The following is a 26,397-nucleotide window of genomic DNA, read 5'->3' as shown; positions in this document are numbered from 1 at the left end:
GCCGAATGGAAGCACTCAGTATTGATAGTGCTTTGGGCCTACTAAAAACCTGAGGTACTTGCGATGAGCTGGAGATATCGCAATGTGGGTGTATGCATCCTGGAGGTCCAGAGAGCAGAGCCAGTCTCCTCTTTGTAGAAGAGGTAGAAGCGAGCCCAAGGTTACCATCTTGAACTTTTCCCGCTGGAGGTACTTGTTGAGGGCACGTATGTCCAGAATTGGATGAAGCCCCCCGGATTTTTGGGGGATCAAAAATTACCGGGAATAGTACCCTAGGCCTTGTTGTGAAAGAGGGACGGGTTCTATTGCTCTTAACTGGAGAAGAAGGGAAACCTCCTGCTCCAGGACAGTGGTCGGTTACTCTCCACGCTTGTAGAGGTGGTGAGTCCGGTGGAAGAGCAAGAAAGTTTAGGTGGTAACCCTGAGAAATGATTGCTAGCACCCATTGGTCGGCTGTGATTGATTGCCACATGCCGTGAAAGTGGCACAATCGACCTCCCACTGGTATGCTTGGCAGAGGAATCAGGCTGCTGCTCTCCAAGGGAAAGTAAAAAACCTGAAGCAGGCCCCGGCTGGGGAGCTGCTTGTGGCTTTTGTTTCCGGGGCTGACGAGGCTGAGATTTTTGATAGGGCCTCGTAATTCGGGACCTTGCTGGTGGAGGATAGTACTTCCTTGGGCGGAAGAATGACTTCTTAGAGTCCTTCTTGAAGGGCTGTCTAGCGGGGAAGTCAGAAGGTATCGATGAGAGCTGTTTGAGGGTCTCACGATGGTCCTTTAATTCAGCCACTATTTGCTGAATCTGTTCACCAAACAGATTATCTCCTATACAGGGCAGGTCAAAGAGCCTGTCTTGTACTTCTGGGTGAAGGTCAGAAGACTTGAGCCAGGCCCAGCGTCTTGCCGAAATGGCAGTTGCAGATACTCTAGTGGAAGAGTCGAAGATATCGTAAGCTGTTCTTATCTCATGCTTTCCTGCCTCAAAGCCCTTGTTGACAAGGATTTGAAGATGTTCCTGGAATTGGTCAGGCAGGGTTTCAGAGAAGTCCTGTATTTGCTTGAAAATGACCCTGTGGTATTGGGTCATATACAGCTGGTAAGAAGCAATTCTGGAGATGAGCATGGCCCCTTGGAACACTCGTCGATCAATATTGTCTAGGAACTTGTGTTCCTTGACAGAAGGGGTAGAGGAGTGAGGCTTCTTCCTTTTTGCTTTCTTTTGAGCTGATTCTACCACAACTGAGTGGTGGTCGAGCTGAGATTTTTGAAAGCCAGGGGCTGACTGTACTAGATAGGAAGTGTGAGCCTTTCTGTGTACTGGGGCAATGGATCCAGGATTTTCCCAGTTCTTTTTGAGGAGGTCAAGAAGAACTTGATGAATGGGAATAGAAGTTATCAGTTTAGGGGCATCCAGGAACTGGAGAAGCTCCATCATCTGGTGCCTATCATCTTGCTCCGTCTGAAGCTGAAAAGGAACCAATTCCGACATTTCCTTCACAAAATTAATGAAAGAAAGGTCCTCTGGAGGAGAACGCTTTCTACTTTCAGTAGGAGAGGGAGGTGAAGGCAAGTCATCGGTGTCTGTGGAAGTATCATCACCCCAGGTGTCATAAGGATCAGCAGGCTGACCTGTAGGACGAGAAGGGGGTTGGATACCCGAAGGGCCCGGCTGAGGCTCCGAGAAAATCGAAGGAATCACCGGGGGCACCGTGGACACCCTGGGGGGTATCGATGCCGGCATCATAGGCATCGATGGCGCCGATGTGCGTATCGCCCCTGATGAATGAATCGGTGGCGAGGGACGACATGGCATCGATGGCTGAGGCAATACCCCCGAAGGAGGAATGCGGAACGGTGTTTCTCCTCCTGATGAAGCCGTCATCGGGGAGCGCACCGGAGCCATCAGAGACCCGGGAATCACCGGTGGAAGGGCAGTCATGAGCGCCTCCATCCGGGATAGCAGCGGTGCCAGCGCTGCTGGAATCGGGTCGGTGACTGGTTCCACTCTCAATGCCGGTGTCGGTGCTGGAGGAACCTGGAGTCATTGCATCGCCTTGTCGATGGCCTCCTGGACCAGCCGGTCCAGTTCTTCCCAGAGACCTGGGGCAATCAGCCCCGGCTCCGTGACGGAAGAGAGAGGCTGAGGCACAGTCGGAGGGACCACCTTTACAGGCGGAATCTCGACTCCCAAATCCCGATTGGGTGAGGGTGGCCTCTATGTCCCGGTCACAGGAATGGTCTGTGCCGTTCCTGGACAGGGCTTCTTCGATGGTGGCTCGGACGGTGGTGAGGTCGATGATTTCGCTCCCGACGGTCCGAGACTTCCGATGCCGATGGCAATGTTTCTCCCTGCGATCCCCTCGATCTTGAGGGGGAGAAACGGGAGTCGATGGCCTTGAAGACGTCGATGGCGGATGGTCACCGGACGGTGGTCGATGCTGGTGCGACTTCGACGGTGCCGGTTCCGATGACGTCTATGCAATGGACAGCGTCGGGGTGTGAGCACAGAAGAGGAGTCCCATCTTCTCCATTCTGGCTTTACGACCTTTTGGTGTCATGAGGGCACATTTGGTGCAAGTCAGGACATCATGCTCACGGCCAAAACACATTACACAGTCTCGATGAGGGTCTGTGATAGACATGGTGCGAGTACAGTCCGGGCACCGACGAAAACCCGACACCATGGCCATAGAAAAATCGAGCCGCGGTACGGTCGATGGCCAGTAGGTCGCGAGGGCCAAACTCGACTGCAAACGACAAAAAATAGTGAAAAACTTACTGGAGTACCACAGCCTGAGAAAAGTTAGAGGAGGGACCCCTGTGGGGCAATCTAATTTTTATTAACTCCGTGAGGAAAATTCCTGTCAGGAATCTCTTCAGAGCTCCTATACCGCGAAGCTACTGCTGCGCGGAAAAAAGAAGACTGAAGGGGGACCCCAGCTGGCTGCAGGGTTAGTGCCATGCTGGGCATGCCCAGTAGGGGCCAGTCAAAGTTCTGGAAACTTTGACAGAAGTTTTCCGTGATTGGGCTCCATCCTGATGATGTCACCCATATGTGAGGACCACCATCCTGCTTGTCCTGTGAGAACACAAATATCCTCAAAGAAAACATGTTAACTAAAACACAGTGACTTGCAGACAGCTGAAGGTTTCACCTCATCAGCACAAATCTTGTCAGCTCTTAGCCAGGTGGGAAGTTTGTGGGGAAAAAAACAAAACAGAAAAATACTGACTCAATCTTGGAATTTCAGTTCTTGAATTCAAAACACGATTATTTTATTCTCTTTAAAGAATCAATGGACTAGAACTATGAATAGCACAGCAGCAGGAATTTCATTCAAAACAGACTGCGTTAGAGCAGTAAAAGTCCACTGCTATCTTTCTACTCTACTGCCCTCTCCCCCCTGACCGGGTTGACCCCCCTCATTCTTTTCTTCCTCCCAAAAATATTAATCATAGAATATACAGATGCATGAGTCCAAGCCAGAATGTATTTTGCCCAGATGATGGTGCCATTGTAGCACAGGGCTGGATATTCACAGATCCTTGTAAACGGGAAACCACATGCCTTGTGTAAAAGGGAAATAGATTTTAAAAGAAACATATTGGGTTTCCTGTTGCAGGAAGCATGTTCTTCTGAAAGATGAGAAAACCAAAGCATTTTCAAATATAGCAGGCCTTCTCCTGGTCTCGAGACTGTTCAAAGGTAATAAAAATAATAACAGAGATTGAATGGCTGTCTTCTTGAGAAAGGCTGAGCAGGTTAGGACTCTTCAGCTTGGAGAACAGATAAGAGAGGAGTGGAACAGGTAAATAGGCAAAGCTTATATTCCCTGTCCAATAGTACAATGACTAGGGGATACTCCAGGAAACCAATAAGTAGCAGATTTAAAACAAATTGTAGAAACAAACAAGCTGTAAATTTTGTTGCTGGAGAACATTGTCAAGGCTTCTAGCATAGCTGGGTTTAAAAGAACTGGACAAGTTCCTAGAGGAGAAGTCAATTAACAAGGTAGACATGGGAAAGTCACTGCTTATATGCCCAGCAATGAGCTATAAGGAATGGGGACATCCATGTCAAGTGGACCAATTTAGAAAATCATCCACACTCGATCTCCTTCAAATTGAATAAAATTTTGTGAGGATGTTCGGTAGTGCCTCACACGAAACTATGTACAATTTTTCAGCTGGATCTCTATTGATTCAAGAGCTAGAAGCAGCTGAATCAAGGTCACTCTTAGAATACTGTACTCTGTGCAACACAAAACCGCCACTTTGTCTGGGCACTGCAGACAAACAACCCCTGTTAGGGGCCTGAAATGTTGTAGATTATTACAACCTCTGATGCTAAGTTCCTATGCAAACTTTAGAATTTAACATGAGCTTGCCACCCTTTTTATGGGCCAGCAAACTACATGAAACATTTTACAAAAGAAATTTAAGGCCTGTTTTGACTCCTATTGTTCCTGATGTATACTTTGATTCAGGCCATAACTGGATCAATAGTCATGGCCCATTACGTACATCTAGGATTTACACTAGGGGGCTTTGCAACCAAGTGGAAGCAAAGATATAGTTACATAAAGCCATGACGTCACCTTTTTATGCAAATATTTGCCATTGTTTGGGTGCAAATATCTCTACTGTGTAATTTTTAATTTTGTTCTTTCTAATGTCATTTGAAAGAGCACCTGTTTTGCTACAAAAGTCACCCTGTTTCATCTTGGACCCAGCCTTGCTTTGGTCAGAATTACAGTCCCAAAGACAAGCATCATTTGCATTTGTGAATGCACTATGTTAAAAAGAGCCATTTTTGGCATCCAACCGTGAAACATGCAAATGAGCTAGAGATGTGAAATTTTACAATGCAGCTCAGTTTATTGTGCTTGCCACACTGTTGTTTATTTTATTTATTTATTTAATGTGTTTTGTATACCATCATTCGGTTTCGCCATCAGAATGGTTTACAGTAATCGTGAAAAAAAGGTTATATGAACATCATCACAACAGGTTGTCTTGCAATTGGATTACAACTTGGGGGTTTGAGTGTTAGTTATTACATACAACATGTTCTATTAAGGCGTTGAATGGGTTAATGAGTAAGTTAGAAAGGAAAGGTGTATAGTTTGGGTGAGTTATACAGTGAGGTCAGTAACAGCAGGGTTTTAAGGTTCAAGGAATAATTAAGATATAGATATTTTATGATATGATAGATCTAAATAAAATAAAAATAAAATATATTATGTTAGATATATGATGTGAGGTCATTTGCACAGTGTCTTAGGTATTCGAAGGTTGGATGTTATTTTGTTGAAGCAACCAAGAAAAAAGAACCGGTAAACACCAGGTAAACACCAAGGATTCTTGATTCTTTATTCATCACTAAGCATCAAAAAAGCCAGGGATGGAGATTTCTTCTTGGTGTTGGGTTGCATGGGTGTCTGGTAGTGTGTTTGATTTAGTGAGTTTGAGAAAGCTCTGGTGAACAGCCAGGTTTCAGCTCTTTTTTGAAGGTTTTAGTGTTTGGTTGAGATCTTATTTTGATTGGTATTGAGTTCCATAGTGTGGGGCTGGCGATTGATATGGCTCTCTCATGGGTTGTGTTCAGTTTTGTGGTTTTGGCGTGAGAGATTTTGAGGAGGCATTTATTTGTTGAGCATAGGTTCTGTTTTGGAGCGTGGATGTTGATGGATTTGATTAGCCAGTTGTTTTGATGACCTATGATTATTTTATGCAGGATTGTTAGTACTTTGTAGTCTATTCGGTATTTTATTGGGAGCCAGTGTAGTGAGATGAGGGTAGGAGTTATGTGCTCATGTTTTTTTGTACCTGTTAGAATTCTGGCTGCTGTGCTCTGTAGGATCTGGAGTGGATGGATGGTAGCAAGTGGTAGGCCAAGTAGCAGGGCGTTGCAATAGTCTAGGTAGGAGAAGATGAGAAGTTGCAGGACTGTTCTGAAATCATCCTGTGCAAGGATGTGTTTAAGATGTCTGAGTGTGAGTAGTTTGTGATATCCTTCCTTTATCTTGTTAGTTAGCTTTTGACACATATTTGATTAGATGTATTTTCATAAATTAGTCATCAAAGTCAGTGCAAAACTCTGTATGCTGATTAGTTACCTTGCATTAGTCGGTGGTGGCTGAGCCACTGCCAATTCAGCAAAATTGACAACCCTATCACCTAGGGACCACTTCAGACAGTCAGACAACGTACCAGTCACAGGTTTCCAAGATTTTATTTAAGCACAAAATAAGAAAAGGAAAGACAATACATACGAGAATTGCTTAAACTGCAGATTTCACAAACATTCACGAATGCCCCGATTTAAAAAATGCTGCATGCGTAAATTTTGGGGGTTACACTTGGCCGGACCTTGAGCACCTGAGCGCATTTTATAATGGGCTCAGCCACGTGCATATACCCAGATATGCGCTGAAGTACCGACTTGTCTGAAAGGGATGGGCTGGGGGTCATGGTCTGGGCACACCGGGACAGTGCCATTAGCTGCTGTCCTGGGGAAGCATGCGCCGGCGGCCGGCCAGCCGGCATGTGGAGTCTAATAAAAAAAAAATTTATAAAAGCTCGTAGCTTTTTAAATCCTCCCCCCCCCCCCCATATGCACATATGAGTCTCGAGCTGCCTACACACGCATGCACGGATTTAAAAATCCGGTGCGTGTGAGAACTGTATGTTATAACATGTGTGTGCCAACGTGCACGTTAGAAAATACCCGCATCCATGTGAGCGTGCCGGGAACCGTGCACACATAGACGCTCACACGTTTTAAAATCTACCCCTTAGTGATTTTTCCTGCCTTGCCCATGCTTTTGAATGTCCCATCAATGCATGACAAAGTGGCTTGTCAATAAATGTACTGCCTGCCTGATGAAGTTGTTATGGGTGCATCAAGGGTAGCAATAATGTGCTCTTCTGGAACCCAATAGGTGTCACTATGGGGCGACCAATAAATGACCTGCAAGAAACTGATCAAAACATTACATCCCTCAGCTGAGACTTTGCATATATGGCCAATCTACCAGGATTTATCATAAATGCAAGCTGAATACTGACCAGGGTGGAAGTTGGATACTTGAAGGCATGAAAATCTTCACATTCATGTTCTAGAACATTTGCAATGAATGAGGGGACGTCATTCAAAATTTCGCTAAAGTACATTTTAGTTGCATAAATGGGCCTGAATTGATCATTTTTCCTTGTGCCAGCAACTGTATGACCTTTGCTAAACCTCTCATTCTGAACAGGTCTGATTGCTTCAATGTCCTCCTTTGGCACAAAGAAAAAGTAAGATATTTTATTTTCATTTAAACATTTTTTGTATACCGCTATTCAATATATCATAGCGATACATAATAGTAAAATAACATAACAGGGATACAAAAAGCACAATGGTGTCACAGGCCAGAGTATGTTCCCAAAATCTCTGCCACAACCCACTGCTAACATGACATTACCATAGTTCCTTGTGAAGGTGATACTTTTGCATGTTCAGGCTGACACGTAGTAAATAACAGCACAATAAAATGTCCATTTTGGGGGTCATTTATAAAGTAATGTCGAAGCAAGAGGTGTCAAAAGCTACAAGCATGGTAAGTACAAGCAGCTTCGCCACACTGTAGAATTTCACATCTCTAACTCATTTGCATGTTACACAGCAGGATGCCAAAGATGCCTCTTTTTAACACAGTGCGCCCACGCATGCAAATGATGCATATTGTTTGGGGCCTTAATTCTGACCAAAGTAAGATGGGGTCCAAAACGAAACAGGGCGACTTTTGTAGAAAAAAAGATGCTATTTCAAATGACATAAAAAAGAATTAAAAACTACATAATAGAGATAATTGCAACTGAAAAATGGCAAACATTTGCATAAAAAGGTGACAGTGTCTTTATGTAATTATATCTTTGTTTCCAGTTGTCTGTAAAGCCTCTTGGTGCAAATCCTATATGTGTTTGCCATGGGCCATGTCTACTGGTCCAGTCAGGGCCTGAATTAAAGTATAGGTCAGGAGCAATGAGGTGTCAGTAGGCCTTATATTTCTTTTGCAACATTTTTCACATATTTTGCTGGCCCATAAAAAGGGAGGCAAACTCACATTATGTTCCAAACTTTGCACTGGGACTTACCACCAGGGATTGTTCTAATCCACAAACTTTCGGGCCCCTGAGAGGTGCTGTCAGGCTGCAGCACATGGACAAAATGGCCATTTTAGGACTCACAGAGCATGGTACTCAGAGGTGACCTCCATTTAATTGTCTCTAGCTCTCCAACCAGTGGAGATCCAGGTGAAAAATTTAGTATGGTTTTGTTAGAGACCCTAGAGAACATCCGTGTAAACTTTGGTTCGATTTGGAAAAGGTTGAGCATGAACCCCTGGTCTGCTTGATATGGAATGACCCAATGGGATCTACTCTTTGGGATCTGCCAGGTGCCTCCTTGTGACCTGGATTGGCTACTGTCTGAGAAATGATACAGGACACCTTGGACCTTTGGTTTTAACCAGCAAGGCAAATCTTATGTTCTTATGTACAAGATACAAATACATATAAATGAAAGCAGCACCCTCTGAATACTAAGCCATATTTTAATAGTATATACAGCAAATAGTCATACTCAGCCTCAAACAAAAGCTTTACCATTACTTTTGAAGCAATATCCAAATACTGGCTCTGTCTTCAAAAAGTTGGAAATGACAAGAGTTTGGGAGGTATAATGGGCTACTGGCAGCATTGCTTAATTATAGCTCCATTTCTAATGTTACTGATCTGATTAGGTGAAATGTCTTCGATTCCCATTCTCCCTTTATCCTCTTACCTGCAGAAAATTTCACTTCTACTGTGAGAAGGCTCACTGCTGGATTAAATACAAGAGAGAAAATCATTTTAGAGATACCTTGGTTTTTAACTTCAGCAAATTCTTTGTTGTACTCCTCTAGAGTTTCCCGCAGTTTCTGGTTTTCTGTTTCAATGTCATGCATGCGCTGGACCTTGAGCTGAAGTTGCTGCCCCAGATCCAAGGCTGGAACTGGATCTAAAAATAAATTAACAGAACTTTTGTCAATTTAAAAGGACACAACCTTGAAAGTTTTCTGTTGAGAAGATTTTTGCTTCACCTTTTTTTTGTTACGAACACATAAAATGTTTTTGACTGTGGTTCACATTTTCTGCTACATCTATGACTCTCTTAAGAATTTCCAGTTATGATGGGGATGGGCACAGTTTTTAGGTAGTTACCAGAACTTATAGTTACGAAAATGAAGATGCATAGGGTGTTAAAAATCACATGTCTAAACTAAACCTTCCAACTCTGATCCCTGTCAATATTTCTGTTTCCTTCTAGTTAAGTACACTGGGTAAAATCTGATAAAATTGTATGTATGCTTTACTAAAATTTATATAGTACATAACCTTGACTCATATCTAAACTATCTTAAATGAAACCTCTGATTGTCTTTTCTGTGACTGCTCAGCAACTTCTATATTTAGTCAATTTACTGGTTAAAAACCTGTTTTATAAGCAGGGTCAATTTTCAAAGAGGTAGGAAAATTGTCAACCAAACTTAGGCAGAGAATGGTGAATCCCTGAGGTAACGGGGGACGAAGAGGGGGGGGGGGGGGGGCGGGCCTGCGAAAGCTAGCAGCGATCGCACCACCGCAGTGTTATCGCTGCTGGCTTTCGCACCCAATAGGGCCACCATGAAAGGTGGTGCTATTGGCCGCGCTACTGCCGGCGATAACATGTCTTACCTTATCGCCGCCAGCAAAGATAGCGCCGCATCCTCCTCCTCGCCGCCCCAACTTCTTCCGACTCCACCCTCGGCAAGATAGCCTTAGAAAATAGCCTCCTTAACTAGCTGAAAATTCACCTAAATTTTGAATAGCTAGATTTAGGCCTGTTATTGATGTAGCTGGAGTTGCCCTCCCTAATCAAAAACTGGTTTGCATTAAAAATCAGCACCATATAACTATAGGCCTAGCCTTGGAACACCCATGGAGCCATTCTGTTTTTTTTCATCAGTTAAGCTTGGCCGCCTTCTGAATTTAGGTGATTAAATTTAGTTGGTCAGTATAGGAGAGGGGGAGTTTCAAAAGCAGAGCTTTAAGTGGCAAAATCAGCCAGTTGAACCTGTTGAAAATCCATCCCTTAGTCACCAGAGTGACCGGGGCTCGAGAGTTCTTGGGGGAAGGGAGTTTCATTTGATAAAATATTTATTGACTGCATGGTTTATATGATTATTTTTCATTTGATTTGGGTTATATTTACATAATTTGCACATGGATGTATTGTTCTAAATGTCATTGTTACCTATGTATGGTTGTGTCTACATTACCCTGCTGGTGCAACATTTATTTTGTCTTAAATTGTTTTTCTTACATTTTGTATATGCCTTGGATAGAAATTTCTGTTCTTGCATAAAAATTTAAATTAAAAAAAAGAAAGGAAAATGGATTACAAATTTAAAGATGTGTGTTTACCTGAGCTGATGTAAAGATGAAATGGAAAAGTCATTGTGTAACAATATGCTAATTCTCACAGCATCAGCTCAGCAACACATATCTTACACTTTTTTAGTCTCAATACATAGCACAAGCGAGCGAAAAAAAAAAAAAGAATCTAATAGATAAATGAGAAAGCACTGTTGGAAAGCAATTAAGCAGACAGGTGTAAACATCCCCAAAATTTGAGAATTAAAAAAAAAAATAGTGCAAATATGTTTGTGTTTCACCATGCCTGAACATTTACTTATATAGCATTTTGGCCATTATTACTTGCTCTGCAGAGATGAAACAATTTAGAGCTTTCTGGTTGTGTGAAAACTTTAAACTGTAAAAAAAAGTTCTATATGTGACAAGTCTATGACTTGAAGCCAACATATACAGGAGACCACAATTAGGGTTTCCTATCTGATGTCCTCCAGAGACAATACACATGGGCCTTGGCACCAAAGGAGGACAAGCTTAATATTCAGTGTTCACTGAGGTGACATATAAGGGTTCAGCCTTAGAAAAGGCTTTCCTTTCCTGGATTAGCAAGAGGACAAACTATACTGGGGTAAAGTAGACTAAAACAAATTGTGTGTTTTATAAAACATTTTTAAGTTTACTAAATTATTTGAGCTTTCTCTCTCTTTGACACTGGGAACCGCAACCAGGATGTGCATGCAGCCAGGCAGCTAGAGACCTTACCCCCATCCCCGAAATAAGTATGCCTGACAACATTCAAATTTATTTATTTATTTATTTGTGAGGTTTTATACACCGACATTCGGGTGGAACATCATGCCGATTTACAATTAACAATAAAGTTGGAGAAATTATAATGAACAGGGGGGGGGGGGAAGAAGGGGAGAAGGCTAGAAAAAAGAGAGAGGGAGAGAAAAGAGGGAAAGAGTTAGCGAGGAAAATTACAGAAACAATTATATTATAAGTAGGGAAACATAATATCTATTAGTGGTTACAAAGTAAATGGGTATAAGCAAAAAATATGTAGGTATATTACAATATATACAATTTTAAGATTACAAAGTATCAATGGACACGTAAACGCAGTCTTACACAAAATAGTGTCTTATGTGGGCGCAGGGTTCGAGTACTCGGTGCGAAGGGAGCCAGGGAGCTGCGGAGGGGTGACAGGTAGGAGGGCGGAAGCTGACTGAATGAGAAGGGAGGGTAAGGGTTGGGCTAGGTTTGGTTCGAGTCGGGGTAGGCCTGTTTTAACAGTCATGTTTTGAGCCCTTTTTTGAAATTACGGAGGGAAGGCTCTAGACGTAGGCTGGTGGGTAGAGAGTTCCAGAAGGTGGGGCCAGCGATGGAGAAAGCCCTTTGCCTTATGATGGTATGGTGTGCGGTTTTGAGTGCTGGGCAATGAAGCGTACCTGCTAGGGAGGTTCGGGATGGGCGGGTGGAGGTGCGGAAACGTGGCATTTCCTCAAGCCAGGTGTGGTTGTGTTTGTACAAGGTGTTATGCAATATGGTGAGAGTTTTGTATTGAATACGGAGGTGAATGGGCAGACAGTGCAGGTTCATTAGCACTGGGGTCATATGGTCCCTTTTACGTGTGATAGTTAAAATTCTGGCCATGGCATTCTGCAGGATTTGTAAGGGTTTTATGGTGGATGCGGGAAGGCCCAGGAGGAGAGAGTTACAGTAATCAAGTTTAGATAGGAGAGTGTTCTGGAGTACTAGGCGGAAGTCTTGGGCATGCAGGAGGGGTTTAAGCTTTTTAAGAATGTTAAGTTTAAAGAAACCCCCTTTTAGGAGTGTGTTGATGTGGGGTTTGAAATTTAGATGTTGGTCTAAGACGACACCTAGGTCTCTGACGGGAGAGCAGGGTGGTGTTATTAATGGAAGAGTTGAGGGAGGTGGCTTGGGAGATAAGGTCATGTTGATTAGATATTAAGAGGATTTCAGTTTTTGAGGTGTTTAGTGCGAGCTGAAGGTTACATAGCAGGGCATTGATGGACGCAAGGCAGGAGTCCCAGAATTGCAGGGATTTGTTGAGGGACTTTGTTATGGGGATGAGAATTTGGACATCGTCTGCATATAGAACGAACTGCAGGCCGAGGTCAGAGAGGAGGTGGCAGAGAGGCAGGAGATAAATGTTGAAGAGGGTGGAGGATAAAGAGGATCCTTGGAGGATGCCTTGCGTGAGGGGGATATGTGAGGATTAATTGTTTTCAATTTTTACTAAGTATTTTCTATGGTTGAGGTAGGAGGTAAACCATAACAGGGATGTGTCAGAGATGCCTATCTCTGCTAGGCGAGAGATCAGAAATTGGTGGTTGACAGTGTGGAAGGCTGCCGAGATGTCTAAGAGGGCAAGAAGATATGATTTACCACGGTCCAATGCCTTTAAGGATGGTGTCAGTGATGGCTAATAGTAGATTTTCAGCATTTCTGGCTTTACGGAATTCCAAATTGAGATGGATGTAGGATACAGTGGTCTTCTAGGAAGTTTGTGATTGTGTGTTAACTACCTTTTCCAGTATTTTGGATATGAAAGGCAGGTTGGAGATTGGACGGAAGTTAGCTGGGTTGGAGGGGTCGAGGGAGGGTTTCTTGAGGAGGGGTTTAATGATTGCAAGCTTGAGGGGGTCTGGGACTTTTCCGAAGGAAAGTGAGCAGTTGATTATGTCAGTAAGGTATTTGGCAATGGTGGTGGGAATAGCTAGGAGAGCTTTCGTCGGAATTATGTCAGAGGTGTGTGTGACTGGTTTAATCTTTTTCAGGATGGATTCGATCTCCTTAGTGGTTGTGAGGTCGAAGGATGCGAGGGTGGCCTTGTTGTTATTGGTGAGTGGAGTGATCGGGGTGGGGTTTGTAGGGAAGAATAGTAGTATGTTGGTTATTTTGTTTTTTAAAAACAGAGCTAGTTCTTCGCATTTACCCTTGGTATTGTCTTCAGTGATAGTGTGATGAGTGGAATTTGTGAGCTCTGTGACTTATGAGAAAAGGGCCTGTGGGTTGAATTGGTAGTCGTGGATTCTGGAGGAGTAAAAGTCTTGCTTGGCTTGCTGGGTGGTTTGTCTGTAAGTGTGCAAGAAGTTCTTATACACTGCTTTGTGGGTGAGTGATGGTTGTTTACGCCACGTACGTTCTTTGGATCTGAGGTCTTTTTGATCCTTTTTAGTTCAGCAGTATACCATGGTTTTTTTGCTGTTTGTGTGAGGGGGATCTGTTTGTGGAGCATGGGGCAGGTGTCATTAGCTATAGTAGTTGTGAGATTGTTCCAGGAGAGTAGCGCAGATTCAGGGTTGGAGAGGTCAAAGTTAGCGGATGCTTTGTCAAATGCTGTGATCAGGTCCTCTGGTGAGTATGGTTTACGGAAAGATATAGTTTTGGTCTGCATAAGGGGTGCTGGAGGGGTGGGGGGTGTTGTGGAGAGGAGGACGTTGATGAGGGAGTGGTCGGACCATGGTACTGGGGTGGTAACAGGTGAATTAGTCGATGTTATATGGTGGTTCATGAAAATGAGGTCAAGGGTGTGACCCCCTTTGTGTGTGGGTGCAGAGATGAGTTGACTATAGCCTAATGCTTGGAACGTGTCCAGAAAGATTTTGCAGGCGTGTGTGTGTGTGGGGGGGGGGGGGCGGACATCAACGTGGAGGTTGAAATCACCCAATATAACTGCAGGGGAGTCAGAGTTGATGTTGTCTGTGATGTACTCAATGATAGGTGAAGGGTCGGGTTCGAGGAGGCCAGGGGGGGCATAGATGAGGCAGACCTGTAGAGTATTGGGTTTGAAAAGTCCTGCTTCAAGTCTGGGTGGGGGGTGGGTGGGTTGGGGTTTTAATTTAAGGTATTTTTTTGCAGCTAGGAGGAGACCTCCACCTCTTTTTTTTGGTCTAGGGATAGAGAAGATGTCATAAGACTGAGTAGGGAGCTGGTTAATGAAAACCTGGTCTGTGCTCTTTAGCAACAATTCAGTGATGGCGCAGATGTTGCGATTGGAGTCTGTAAGCAGGTCATAGAGGATGGGGGCTTTCTTTAGGATGGATTGCGCATTAAAAAGGGAGATGGCAAGTGTGGTTAGACCCAGGAATTGTGTAAGAGGGGAGATCATGATGGGGACTAGGGATTTGCGCTGGTGGGACGGGTGAGGGAGTACAGGGGGGGTTTGCGCATATGGGGAAGGTGTAAACGGGGAATATTTAGACAGAGCATTTCGGGTAGATAGGGAGAATCTGGAGCATGGGGGGTGTGGGGTCTAATCAGGGGGGAGCTGGGAGAGAGGGGGCACCTTAAGGGGATCCTAGGTGGGTTGGTCTGTGAAGGAAAGAGAAGTAGACTGTGCTCTCAGAACGTAGTGCACCAAGCCACTACTGGGGGGTACTCCAGAGATCAGCTCGAGGGGCAGCTCGAGGTGGGTGTTGGAGGGCGAGGGGAGAGAGCGAAAAGGAGGACAGAGTTAATGGGAAATAAACAGGCTGCAGCTATATTTAACATAGCAACAGGAGATATAAAAAAAAAAAAAAAAAGGTACCTGGGCCACTACCTTAATAGCGTGGAAGAATCTGGGTCACGCCCCCGTATCTGCCTGCCACATACCTGCAAGACAGCGCATCCAAGGACTGACCACCTGCCACATTTTCCAGCAAGGGGGACTAAACGTACCGGGTGTAGAACCCACCCTTTCAGGCAACATGGCCTTCTTTTCAGCCCTGCAGTTGACCCGTCTTTGTGAGGCAGCTGCAGCCTGTTCAATAGCGCCCCAATCAGCCGGGGTGCCCGCCACAGGCACGAGACAGTGATTACTCTTGTCTCATGTTTTCCCAATACCAATGTCTGCTGTGGCCATCCCCATGTCTGTTAAAACTCCTTCAATGGCCTCTTGAAAGTAATTATTAAACAGTTCGTAACCAATGTCGGACAGGTGAATCTTGTCCCGCCGGTACAACCCCTCGCAAAGATCATTAGCCCACTCATGTAGTATTTGCTGTCCCCCTATATGCCCCATCCACACCCCAATCTGCCTGTTTAACTTCCTCAGCCCCCTCCCCTATAGCTTCTGATTGTTGAACATTATATGAGGGATAATGTCCGAAAAAACAATGCATACTCCTGGGAACCACAAACTTAACTCAAGGAGGTCCTTTCTTGCCTGCCGCAACGATTGTATGTAAGACATAACCCCCAGATCATTAACCCCAAGGTGCATGATTATTATGTTCGGGGTGGCCGAGGAAACACTCTTGGCCCGTAACCTAGGTAGGAGATGGCCCCAGCACATTCCGCACTTCCCCATCCATGTGATGTGCCGCCCCCCCCCCCCCTGGGCGGCCAGTCCCAGATGCGCTCATGTGCCCTCCTGGATACCCAATGAATGAACGAATGTTCCATGATCCAAACCTGTACCAGCTTAGGAGGTGCCTCTGAAAAGCGGGAGAAAAAAATTTACGTTAGGTACTGTGAAGAGACATGTGAATCCGATCTAATCTGATGGATTAGGCTGGCCATCATAGTTGGTGATTCAATTATTAGAAATGTAATAAGTGTAGCTAGCAGGGTGGCTGGTGGACATGAGGACCGCCTGGTAACTTGCTGCCTGGTGCGAAAGTGGCAGACCTCACCGTCACCTAGATAGGATTATAGACAGTGCTGGGGAGGAGCCGGCTATCATGGTACATGTGGGCACCAACGACATAGGAAAATCTGGGAGAGAAGTTCTGCAAGCCAAATTCAGGATTTTAGGTAGAAAGCTGAAATTCAGAACCTCCAGGGCGGCATTCCCTGAAATGCTTCCTGTTCCATGTGCAGGTCCCAAGAGGAAGGCAGAGCTCCAGAGTCTCAATGTGTGGATGAGACAATAGTGTAGGGAAGAGAGATTCAATTTTGGAAGGAACTGGGGAAACGTTTGGGGAAGGGGGAGACTTTTCCGAAAGGATGGGCTCCACCTTAACCAGAGTGGAACCAAGCTGCTGGCACTAACTTTTAAAAAGGAGATAGAGCAGCTTTAAAGTAGAACAAGGGGGAAAGCAGATAGTCACTCAGCAGTGCATGGTTCGGAGAAATGTATCTTTTAAGGATACTAATGAAAAAGGAGAGTTAGGGAATCCCAACAGAGAGGTTCAAATAAAAGCAAACGTAGTCCATGTGCCTATATGCAAAAAATCACCGAAGCTAAAGATTTCCAAATTATCCCTAACAACTGAAAAGCAGGTTGTTAATACAAACAAAAAATACACTTTGAAATCTCTGTATGCCAATGTCAGAAGTAAGATGGGAGTGTTAGAATGTATAGCAGTAAATGATGAGATTGACAAAACTGGCATCACAAAGACCTGGTGGAAGGAGGATAACCAATGGGACAGTGTTGTATCAGGGTACAAATTATATCGCAATGATAGGGAGGATCAACTTGGTGGGTGTGTGGCACTTTATGTCCAGGAGGGTATTTTATTTATTTATTTATTGTTTTTGTTATACCGAGTTTCATGACAGGCATCACATCAACCCGGTTTACAATTAACAAAGTGTATAAAACATAACATAACGTAAAACAATGTTCTCAAAAAGAACCTTGAACTTTAAATATCGTGAATCAGATAAAGGAATTGAGAAAGTTACAATAAATCAGGGAAATCAACTTGGAACTGGAAAAGGGGGGAGAAATTGCACAGAGCAATATTTACATTTCAGTCTGTTAATGTAATAGAGTAGCATAGTGAGTAAATAAGAATATGTGAGAAACTGTGGCAATACCTCACTATGGAACGGAACATAAATAACCAAATGCATAAATACGACAGTGGTATGATAAAAGTTCAGCAGGTATTGATGATTGTCAATTAAGGTTGATTGAATTGTATTTGGTCCAGTTATTGGATAAGAGTTTGTGCTGTTTAATGGAGGTATTATTCAAGGCTTGGAAATGCTTTTTTGAAATATAGTATAGAATGGTATAGAATCCAGGCAAGAAATATAGTATAGAATGGTATAGAATCCAACAGGATAAAGATCATACAAGAGACTAAATCCTTAGTAGAATCTATATGGGTAGAAATCCCATGTGTGTTGGGTAAGAGTATACAGATAGGAGTATACCACCATCCACCTGGACAAAATGGTCAGACAGATGATGAATTGCTAAGAGAAATCAGGGAAGCTAACCAATTTGGCAGTGCAATAATAATGGGAGATTTCAATTACCCCAATATTGATTGGGTAAATGTAACATCAGGACTTGCTAGAGACATAAAGTTCCTGGATGTAATAAATAACTGCTTCATGGAGCAATTGGTTAAGGAACCAACAAGAGAGGCAGCTATTTTAGATTTAATTCTTAGTGGAATGCAGGATTTGGTGAGAGAAGTAACGGTGATGGGGCCACTTGGCAACAGTGATCATAATATGATCAGATTTAAACTAATAACTGGAAGGGGGACAATAAGTAAATCTACAGCTCTAACCCTAAACTTTCAAAAGGGAAGCTTTGATAAAATGAGGAAAATAGTTAGAAAAAAACTGAAAGGTGCAGCTGCAAAGTTTAAAAATGTTCAACAGGCATGGACATTGAATACAATCCTAGAAGAGCAGTCCAGATGAATTGCACACATTAAGAAAGATGGAAGGAAGGTAAAACGATTACCGGCATGGTTAAAAGGTGAAGTGAAAGAGGCTATTTTAGCTAAAAAAAACATCCTTCAAAAATTAGAATAAGGATCAATCTGAAGAAAATAGGATAAAACATAAGCATTGTCAAGTTAAGTGTAAAACATTGATAAGACAGGCGAAGAGAGAATTTGAAATGAAGTTAGTCATAGAGGCAAAAACTCAGAATAAAAGCTTTTTAAAATATATCCGAAGCAAGAAACCTGTGAGGGAGTCAGTTAAACCGTTAGATGACCGAGGGGATAAAGGGGCTCTTAGGGAAGATAAGGCCACTGCAGAGAGACTAAATGAATTCTTTGCTTCCATGTTTACTAATGAGGATATTGGGGAGATACCAGTTCCGGAGATTGTTTTCAAGGGTGATGAGTCAGACGAACTGAACCAAATCACTGTGAACCTGGAAGTTGTGGTAGGCCAGATTGATAAACTAAAGAGTATCAAATCACCTGGACCAGCTGTTATGGATCCTAGTGTACTGAAGGAACTAAAAAATGACATTTCTGATCTATTAGTTCAAGTTTGTAACCTATCATTAAAATAATCCATTGAACCTGAAGACTGGAGGGTGGCCAATGTAACCCCAATATTTAAAATGGGCTCCAGGGGCGATCCGGGAAACTATAGACCAGTGAGCCTGACTTCAGTGCCAAGAACATAAGAACATAAGAAAATGCCATACTGGGTCAGACCAAGGGTCCATCAAGCCCAGCATCCTGTTTCCAACAGTGGCCAATCCAGGCCATAAGAACCTGGCAAGTACCCAAAAACTAAGTCTATTCCATGTAACCATTGCTAATGGCAGTGGCTATTCTCTAAGTGAACTTAATAGCAGGTAATGGACTTCTCCTCCAATCCTTTTTTAAACACAGCTATATTAACTGCACTAACCACATCCTCCGGCAACAAATTCCAGAGTCTAATTGTGCGTTGAGTAAAAAAGAACTTTCTCCGATTAGTTTTAAATGTGCCCCATGCTAACTTCATGGAGTGCCCCCTAGTCTTTCTACTATCCAAAAGAGTAAATAACCGATTCACATCTACCCGTTCTAGACCTCTCATGATTTTAAACACCTCTATCATATCCCCCCTCAGTCGTCTCTTCTCCAAGCTGAAAAGTCCTAACCTCTTTAGTCTTTCCTCATAGGGGAGCTGTTCCATGCCTCTTATCATTTTGGTAGCCCTTCTCTGTACCTTCTCAACCCCCTCAACCTCGAGAGATTGTGAAGAGGAGCCCCCCCCCCCCAACTCACCCTCTGGTTGCTCTTGACTATGCTCCGCAGCTTCTGCCTCCGAAGGGGCCACCCTTTTCATACACTCTGGATATCATCTGGATCTTTACCCTGGGTGTTGATAGCAGTGGTACCTTCTCAGCACTGTACCTCGAGTTCCGTATGCTGATTGATGCTAACTTTGCTAACTTGTTGCGCCAGTGTCGTGCCACTGACATTCGCTGCTGGGGTTGGTGGTAGATCTCTCCTGACTTTTCCGAGCGGAGTACCCCTCTTGTTGTCCTTACCATTGCACCTATGGGTATGGTGTACACTGGGTACCACCTGGAAAACCCACTGGGGACACTGCAACATAGTGCTATACATGTATGGGTTGATGTTCCAATTACTGGGCAGATACCATGGCCCAAATGGCCATGCATTAGAAAGTCCTACTCCAGGGGAAAAACTGGTGCCATGGAGGAAGTCACACTGAAAGGGGGCCATGCCGAGGGGACCTGAAGCTGAAGGAAGGTCAGCGTGCTGTCGAGCTGGTGACATGGCATCCTCCCACCTAGGCATAACTGGCTGTGCCGGATCTGCAGGGGGTTCCGAGGCTGCTTGTGGCTGTGGCTGCTTCTGCGGACTGCTATGACCGGCGTGCGGAGAGTCTCTCACGAGTTGTCTAGATTGGTAGGCTTGAGTGGCAAGGGTCCCTCCCTCTCCTGTGCCGTGTGGTCTGTCTTGCGCTAGCTCGCCCCCTTCTGAGCCCTGCCCTTCCCCCTGCTTTGGGAAGTCCACGTCCGGTCCCGCTGGCCATCCTATCGATTATGCCGACCAGGCTACAAAGGACAGCCCTCCCTCTAATGCATAGGAAACCTCCACCTCAAGCCCCTTTCGAACCCCTTCACTCACTGGAAAAGGAACTTCTCTGCCATCCCCTTTATGTGTTCTAAAGATGGCTGACCGCTCCTCGTGGCAGCAGGACTCTTTCCTGCCTGCTTTCCTATTCTTTTCTTCTCTCTCTTTTGTTTTTTTAATTCAAATCAGTGCTGGAAAAAGGAAGAAAGAGCCCCCCCCCCTTTGACAATGAGGGGAGAAGGCTGTTGCCCTAACTACCCTGGGACACGAAATAGCATTTCCCATTGGGGGTTGTTTTTTGTTTGTTTGTTTGTTTTTTTAATGGCCCTGCAATGGGGGGAAAAAGCGGCAGCAGCTAAAGGTCTTGCAACAGGAAGCAAAGAAACGCTGCCGACTGAAGCGGGTGCGTGGCATGGGGAGAAGAAATGCAGGTTTTGTAATCATCTACCTTGTGGTTGTCGGTGAAAAAGGGGCCACCCCGGGCAGTGCTGAACCCTTTAAATGTCGCCGACACATCATCAGAAACGGCCGTGGGGCCAGCCGCTCCCAATGACGTGCCGGCGGAAGCCTGCCCAAAAGAGGCCGGCCCCCATCTAGGTGATGCCGTTGTTGGGGACAGCCGGGGAGCTGGCCAGCCCCGATGACATTGGTGCATGGCCCAGCCCCAGGTCATCCATGGGTTTGGGCATTTTGGCACAGGCCTGCACATAATCTTTAAAATATAAGAGAAAAATAGGCTGTAAAGAACCCTTGCCAGCTTTTTAAAAATACAATTTTTCTGCTTGCTCAGTGCTGTAATGGCTCACAGTGACAGATTTCTTTAGCAGTGGGAGTCTGACATATGAAACTAAGTGGATCCCATTAAATTATGGGACAATTTTCCATAAAAGTCACTGTAGTTATAATAAGAAAAGTCATCCTCCACCTATTATCACTATATACCCCACATTCAAAGTACAGGTCTTATTTTTTGCTGTGTCCATAGGCTGTAGCTAATGTTGAATGTCCTTAAAGTACCTACAACTAATCAGATTGTGAGAAAGAGCACAGCAAGCTTGGAGAGTTTTTCTAGAAGTTAAATATATCCTTGCTTTCTCACAGATTAGTTACTGGGGGAAAAACATGTCAGCAGAAGTCCAAAATATATTCATGTATTATTAAAATTCAAACATTTTACCTTCTTGTGCAAATTAAACATGGCAAAATTATTTTATATTTCCTTAATTATGCTTGCTTTGTACTACAATTATATTTATTGATATGAATACTATTCTATTTGCATCTTCCACTGAAACTGAAATACCAATCATTAATTTCAAGCTCTCTTGCTTTTAGGCATCAAAGCAACTTCTACACCTTTTTTTCTCTCAACAAGGAAGTTACAATCCACCTGCCATGTCCTGAAAGAAAAATTAAGGATTCTAAGATACATGGGTACATGTGGGAGTAAGGAACATGTTGGCATCCAGTGGCCTTATAAAAGATTATTGAATATGCTGTTGCTGTGGGCGCCAGTTTTCCTTATGAAATGGCTGCAAAGATTTAGTCTCATGTAGAGGAATGCTAAACACCGAACTCAGTGAATCAACAACAGTATATATTAGGGAGTTCACTTAACTTTAAACCACCAGAGTCATTCATTTTCAGACCACCCAGGGACTGTGAAAACACATAAGGCGGCTATTGTACCTCTGCTAATGCATCGGGCAGGAACCTGTGCATGCTTCAATAATGCCAGCATTGTTTGACAGTTTATAGAAGAATGGCACCAAGTTCTATTGAAGTAACAGACATTATTGGAAGAAATGTACTATGTTGTGCTAAAATATTTTGCCAACCTCAATGTAAGTGATTAGCATCTTCAGAACACAGAGCTAAGAAGCTAGGAAACCATCTATTTTCTGCTTATACACCAAGTTTATTTCTAGATAAAATTCATATTTATTCACTTTTAAGCATAACACTTTCACTTTTATTAGCAAACATTCAGAATCAGTTTTCTTCATTGTTTTAGTGCTAAAATTTACATGCAAATTAAAATTAAAATGTAGCAGCAACATTGGCAATACTACGTTTATTTATCAGGAAATCCATTAATTAGTTCATACAAATCGCCTAATATAATACAGTAAAAAGGAGAACTACTATTGATAGGTAATTCAATCATAGGTACCACTTGCAGCCTGACAACTATGCTGAACTTGTCTCTAAGGAATAAATATTAGAATATAAGAACATAAGAATTGCTATACTGGGTCAGGCATCAAGCCCAGTATTCTGTTTCTAACAGTGGCCAATCCAGGTCGCAAGTACCTAGTAGGATCCCAAACAGTAAATGGATGCCATGCTGCTAACACCCATCGATAAGTAGTGGCTTTCCCCAAGTCTATCTGGTTAATAACAGTTCATAGACTTTTCTTCCAGAAACTTATCCAAAGCTTTTTTAAACCCAGCTATGCTAACTGCCGTTACCACATCCTCCAGCAATGAAATCCAAAACTTAATTGTGCATGGAGTGAAAAATAATCTTCTCCAGTTTGTCTTTACTGTGCTACTTACTAACTAAATGGCATGTCCCCTAGTCTTTGTAATTTTTGAAAGAGTAAATAACCGATTTACATTTACCCATTCTATTCAACTCATGATTTTATAGACTCTATCATCTCTCTCTTCACCTGTCACTTTCTCCAGAAAATAAACTCAAAAGCAAAGCCAGGAGTACTGAGAGCAGAGGATCACCTTGCTGGTGGCTGGAAAGATTCATTAAGTATTGCTTGGAGAAATTTTTAAAATTTAAAAGTATTGGGGAGAAGTAAACTATTGGGGAATATTATTTAGTGTGTTCATGTGTTTTTGTTTTAAATAGGTAGTCAGAAAGGCAGGCAACAAACAGAAGTTTGTGTGTTTTCCGAAGGGATGGGCTCCACCTTCACCAGGGTGAAACCAGGCTGCTGGCGCTAATCTTTAAAAAGGAGATAGAGCAGCTTTTAAACTAGAAAAAAGGGGAAAGCCGACAGTCGCTCAGCAGTGCATGGTTTGGAGGGAGGTATCTTCAAAGGATACTAATGAAGCATTAGAGTTAGGGCATCCCAACAGAGAGGTTCCAATAATAAGAAAAGTAGACCAAGTGCATATAATAAAAAACTTATCTGAGCTAAGAGATTCCAATTTGTCCCTGTCAACTGAAAAGCAGAATGTAAATACAGACAAAAAACTCACTTTGAAATGTTTGTATGCTAATGCCAGAAGTTTAAGAAGTAAGATGAGAGAATTAGAGTGTATAGCAGTGAATGACAGACTTAATTGGCATCTCAGAGACATGGTGGAAAGAAGATAACCAATGGGATAGTGCTATACCCTGGTACAAATTATATCACAATGACAGAGAGGAGCATCTTGGTGACGGGGTGGTGCTTATGCCTGGACAGCAGAGTCCAACAGGATCCTGCATGAAACTAAATGCACAATAGAATCTTTATGGGTAGAAATCCCTTGTGTGTTGGGGAAGAGAATAGTAATAGGCGTATACTATCGCCCACCTGGCCAAAATGGTGAGATGGACAGTGAAATGCTAAGAGAAATTAGGGAAGCTAACCACACAAGTTGTGTGTGTTAATTATCCCAATATTGACTTGGAAAGTGAAACATCAGGACATGCTAGAGAGAAAGATCCTGAATGGAATAAAAGACAGTTTTATGGAGTAATTGGTACAGGAACCAATGAGAGAGGGAGCAATTTTAGATCTAATTCTTAGTGGAACACAGGATTTGGTGAGAGAGTAAACTGTGGTGGGGCCGCTTGGCAATAGTGATCATAATAGGATCAAATTTAAATTAATGACTGGAAGGGGGACAGTAAGTAAATCCATGTCTCTAGTGCTAAACTTTCAAAAGAGAAACTGATAAAATGAGAAAAATAGTACCATCCTAGAAGCACAGACCAGATGTATTCTATGCATTAACAAAGGCGGAAAGAAGGCAAAACGATTACCAGCATGGTTTAAAGGTGAGGTGAAAGGGGCTATTTTAGCCAAAAGATCTTCATTCAAAAATTGGAAGACGTATCCATCAGAAGAAAATAAGATAAAGCATAAGCATTGGCAACTTAAATGTAAGACACTGATAAATCAGGCTAAGAGAGAATTTGAAAAGAATTTGGCCGTAGAGGCAAAAACTCACAATAAAAACATTTTAAAATATATCCAAAGCAGAAAGCCTGCAAGGGAGTTGGTTGGACCGTTTCGATGATCAAGGGGTAAAAGATGCACTTAGAGAAGATGAGGTCATCATGAAAAGATTAGATTTCTTTGTTTCAGTGTTTACTGAAGAGGATGTTGGAGAGATATCCATTCCAGAGAAGGTTTTCATAGGTAATGATTCAGATCAACTGAACCAAATTACGGTGAACTTGGAAGATGTGGTAGGTCTGATTGACAAACTGAAGAGTAGTAAATCACCTGGACCGGATGGTATACACCCCAGGGTTCTGAAAGAACTAAAAAAATAAAATTTCAGACCTATTTCAATTAATAAGAAACTTATCATTAAAATCAACCAACACATCTGAAGATTGGAAGATGGCCAATGTAACCCCTATATTTAAAAGAGATTCAGGGGTGTTCTGGGAAACTATAGACCGGTGAGCCTGATTTCAGTGCCGGGAAAAATTGTGGAAACTTTTATAAAGTACTAGCTGTACCTGGCCACGCGTTGCAGTGGCAGAGCCAGGTTAAGTGGAAAAGAAAGAAAAGAGAATGGGGATAACCGCCCCCTGCCCCCCCCCCCCCCCCGAACATGGACGCAAGAACATCCCCACGCTACCCCCTGCAGGCCTGCCGATACCTGTCAAAAATGGTAGTTGGTGGAGCAGGCATTCGTTCCGGCATGGAAGTATTGGCGCCGGGCCCTCGGCAGCCAGCACTGAAACTGTCTCCGACGGCTGTTAGAACTTACTCTGTCAGTGGGGTGGAGCAAAGGGAGCAGTCATCTCGCTCAGATAGTAAGGGCGAAGGTGCGCCGGTTGCCAGTCCAGAAAATGGCGTCGACGGGCCCTCGCCCTTACTATTTCACATGGGCTACTGCCGCCATTGGCGTTCCTGAGTGTCCTAGTAAGGGACAGAACCGTCGGCGCCATTTTGACTGCTGACAGCCGACGGCTGCAGTGTATGCGATTTGTCACAGAGCGGTGTTGCCTCCCCGGCTGGAGCAGCCCGAACTATTCTGCCGTTTTGCGTGCGTTCGGAGGGTGTGGGCAGTAAGTAGAAAAGTCATGTGCGTGGGGGGTGTGAGGAGGGTGTTTTTGTTTGAGTTCGTAGGGTGTGGGAATTGCAAACATGTGGCATGTGAGTGGCCTCCTGGTGTAGCATGCTGGAATTTTGTGGGTTTTTGTGTGTTTTGGGAGGGTGTGTGAAGTAAGTACAACTGGCATGAGTGCGGGGGTGTGTGAGGAGGGTGGATTTGTGTCTGGTCGGAGGGTGTGTGAATCCCAAATATTGGTCACGTGTGTATGGGGTGTGAGCGTTTGTGAAAGGTGTAAGAGCTTGCGCTTATGTCCAGCAGATGTCGCTGTTTTGTGGAACCAAATTTTAAAACTTTTTTACCAGCCCCCGGTGTGACATATATGTAATGTAAGTGTAGAAGAACCTTGCCGTATGTGAGATGAAGCTTGTGTCCAAATTTGAAAGCAATCAGTTCAGTGGTTGCTGAGATTAGCGATTTCGTACAAACTATTTAACATTTTTATTTATTTATTTATTTAAGACTTTTTTATACTGAAGATCATGTACAAGTACATATCGCTTCGGTTTACAGCGAACTAACAGTTGGAAATTACAGCGAACAATATGAACATAATTTATAAAGATAAAATCACAAAACATTTAGATAGACATGTTTTGATGGGACACAGCCAATATGGATATACCAAGGGAAGTCTTGCCCAACAAATCTACTTTTTTTGAAGGGGTGAATAAGCATGTGGACAAAGGTGAACCAGTAGATGTGGTGTATTTGGATTTTCAGAAGGTGTTCGACAAAGTCCCACATGAGAGGCTTCTAAGAAAGCTAAAAAGTCATGGGATGGTTGGCAATGTCCTTTTGTGGATTGCAAGCTGGTTAAAAGACAGGAAACAGAGAGAAGGATTAAATGGTCAGTTTTCACACTGGAGAAACGTAAAGAGTGGAGTGCCTCAGGGATCTATA

At 43.5% G+C, this 26,397-nt stretch overlaps 1 protein-coding gene across 8 annotated transcripts in view; it reads right to left on the bottom strand.

Moving 5' to 3' along the window:
* Nucleotides 1–26,397, bottom strand: part of CUX1 (cut like homeobox 1) — a 1,076,531-nt gene that overhangs the window by 519,108 nt on the left and 531,026 nt on the right. For all 8 annotated transcript variants that reach the window (XM_029612600.1, XM_029612603.1, XM_029612599.1 and 5 more), the window contains exon 5: nt 8,910–9,047. In XM_029612600.1, coding sequence (XP_029468460.1) covers nt 8,910–9,047 — 138 coding nt within the window. The remainder of the gene's footprint in view (nt 1–8,909; nt 9,048–26,397) is intronic.

The sequence above is a fragment of the Rhinatrema bivittatum genome, chromosome 8, assembly GCF_901001135.1.
Source record: "Rhinatrema bivittatum chromosome 8, aRhiBiv1.1, whole genome shotgun sequence".
In the NCBI taxonomy this organism is placed as follows: domain Eukaryota; kingdom Metazoa; phylum Chordata; class Amphibia; order Gymnophiona; family Rhinatrematidae; genus Rhinatrema; species Rhinatrema bivittatum.
This window is presented reverse-complemented; position numbering and strand designations above follow the sequence as displayed.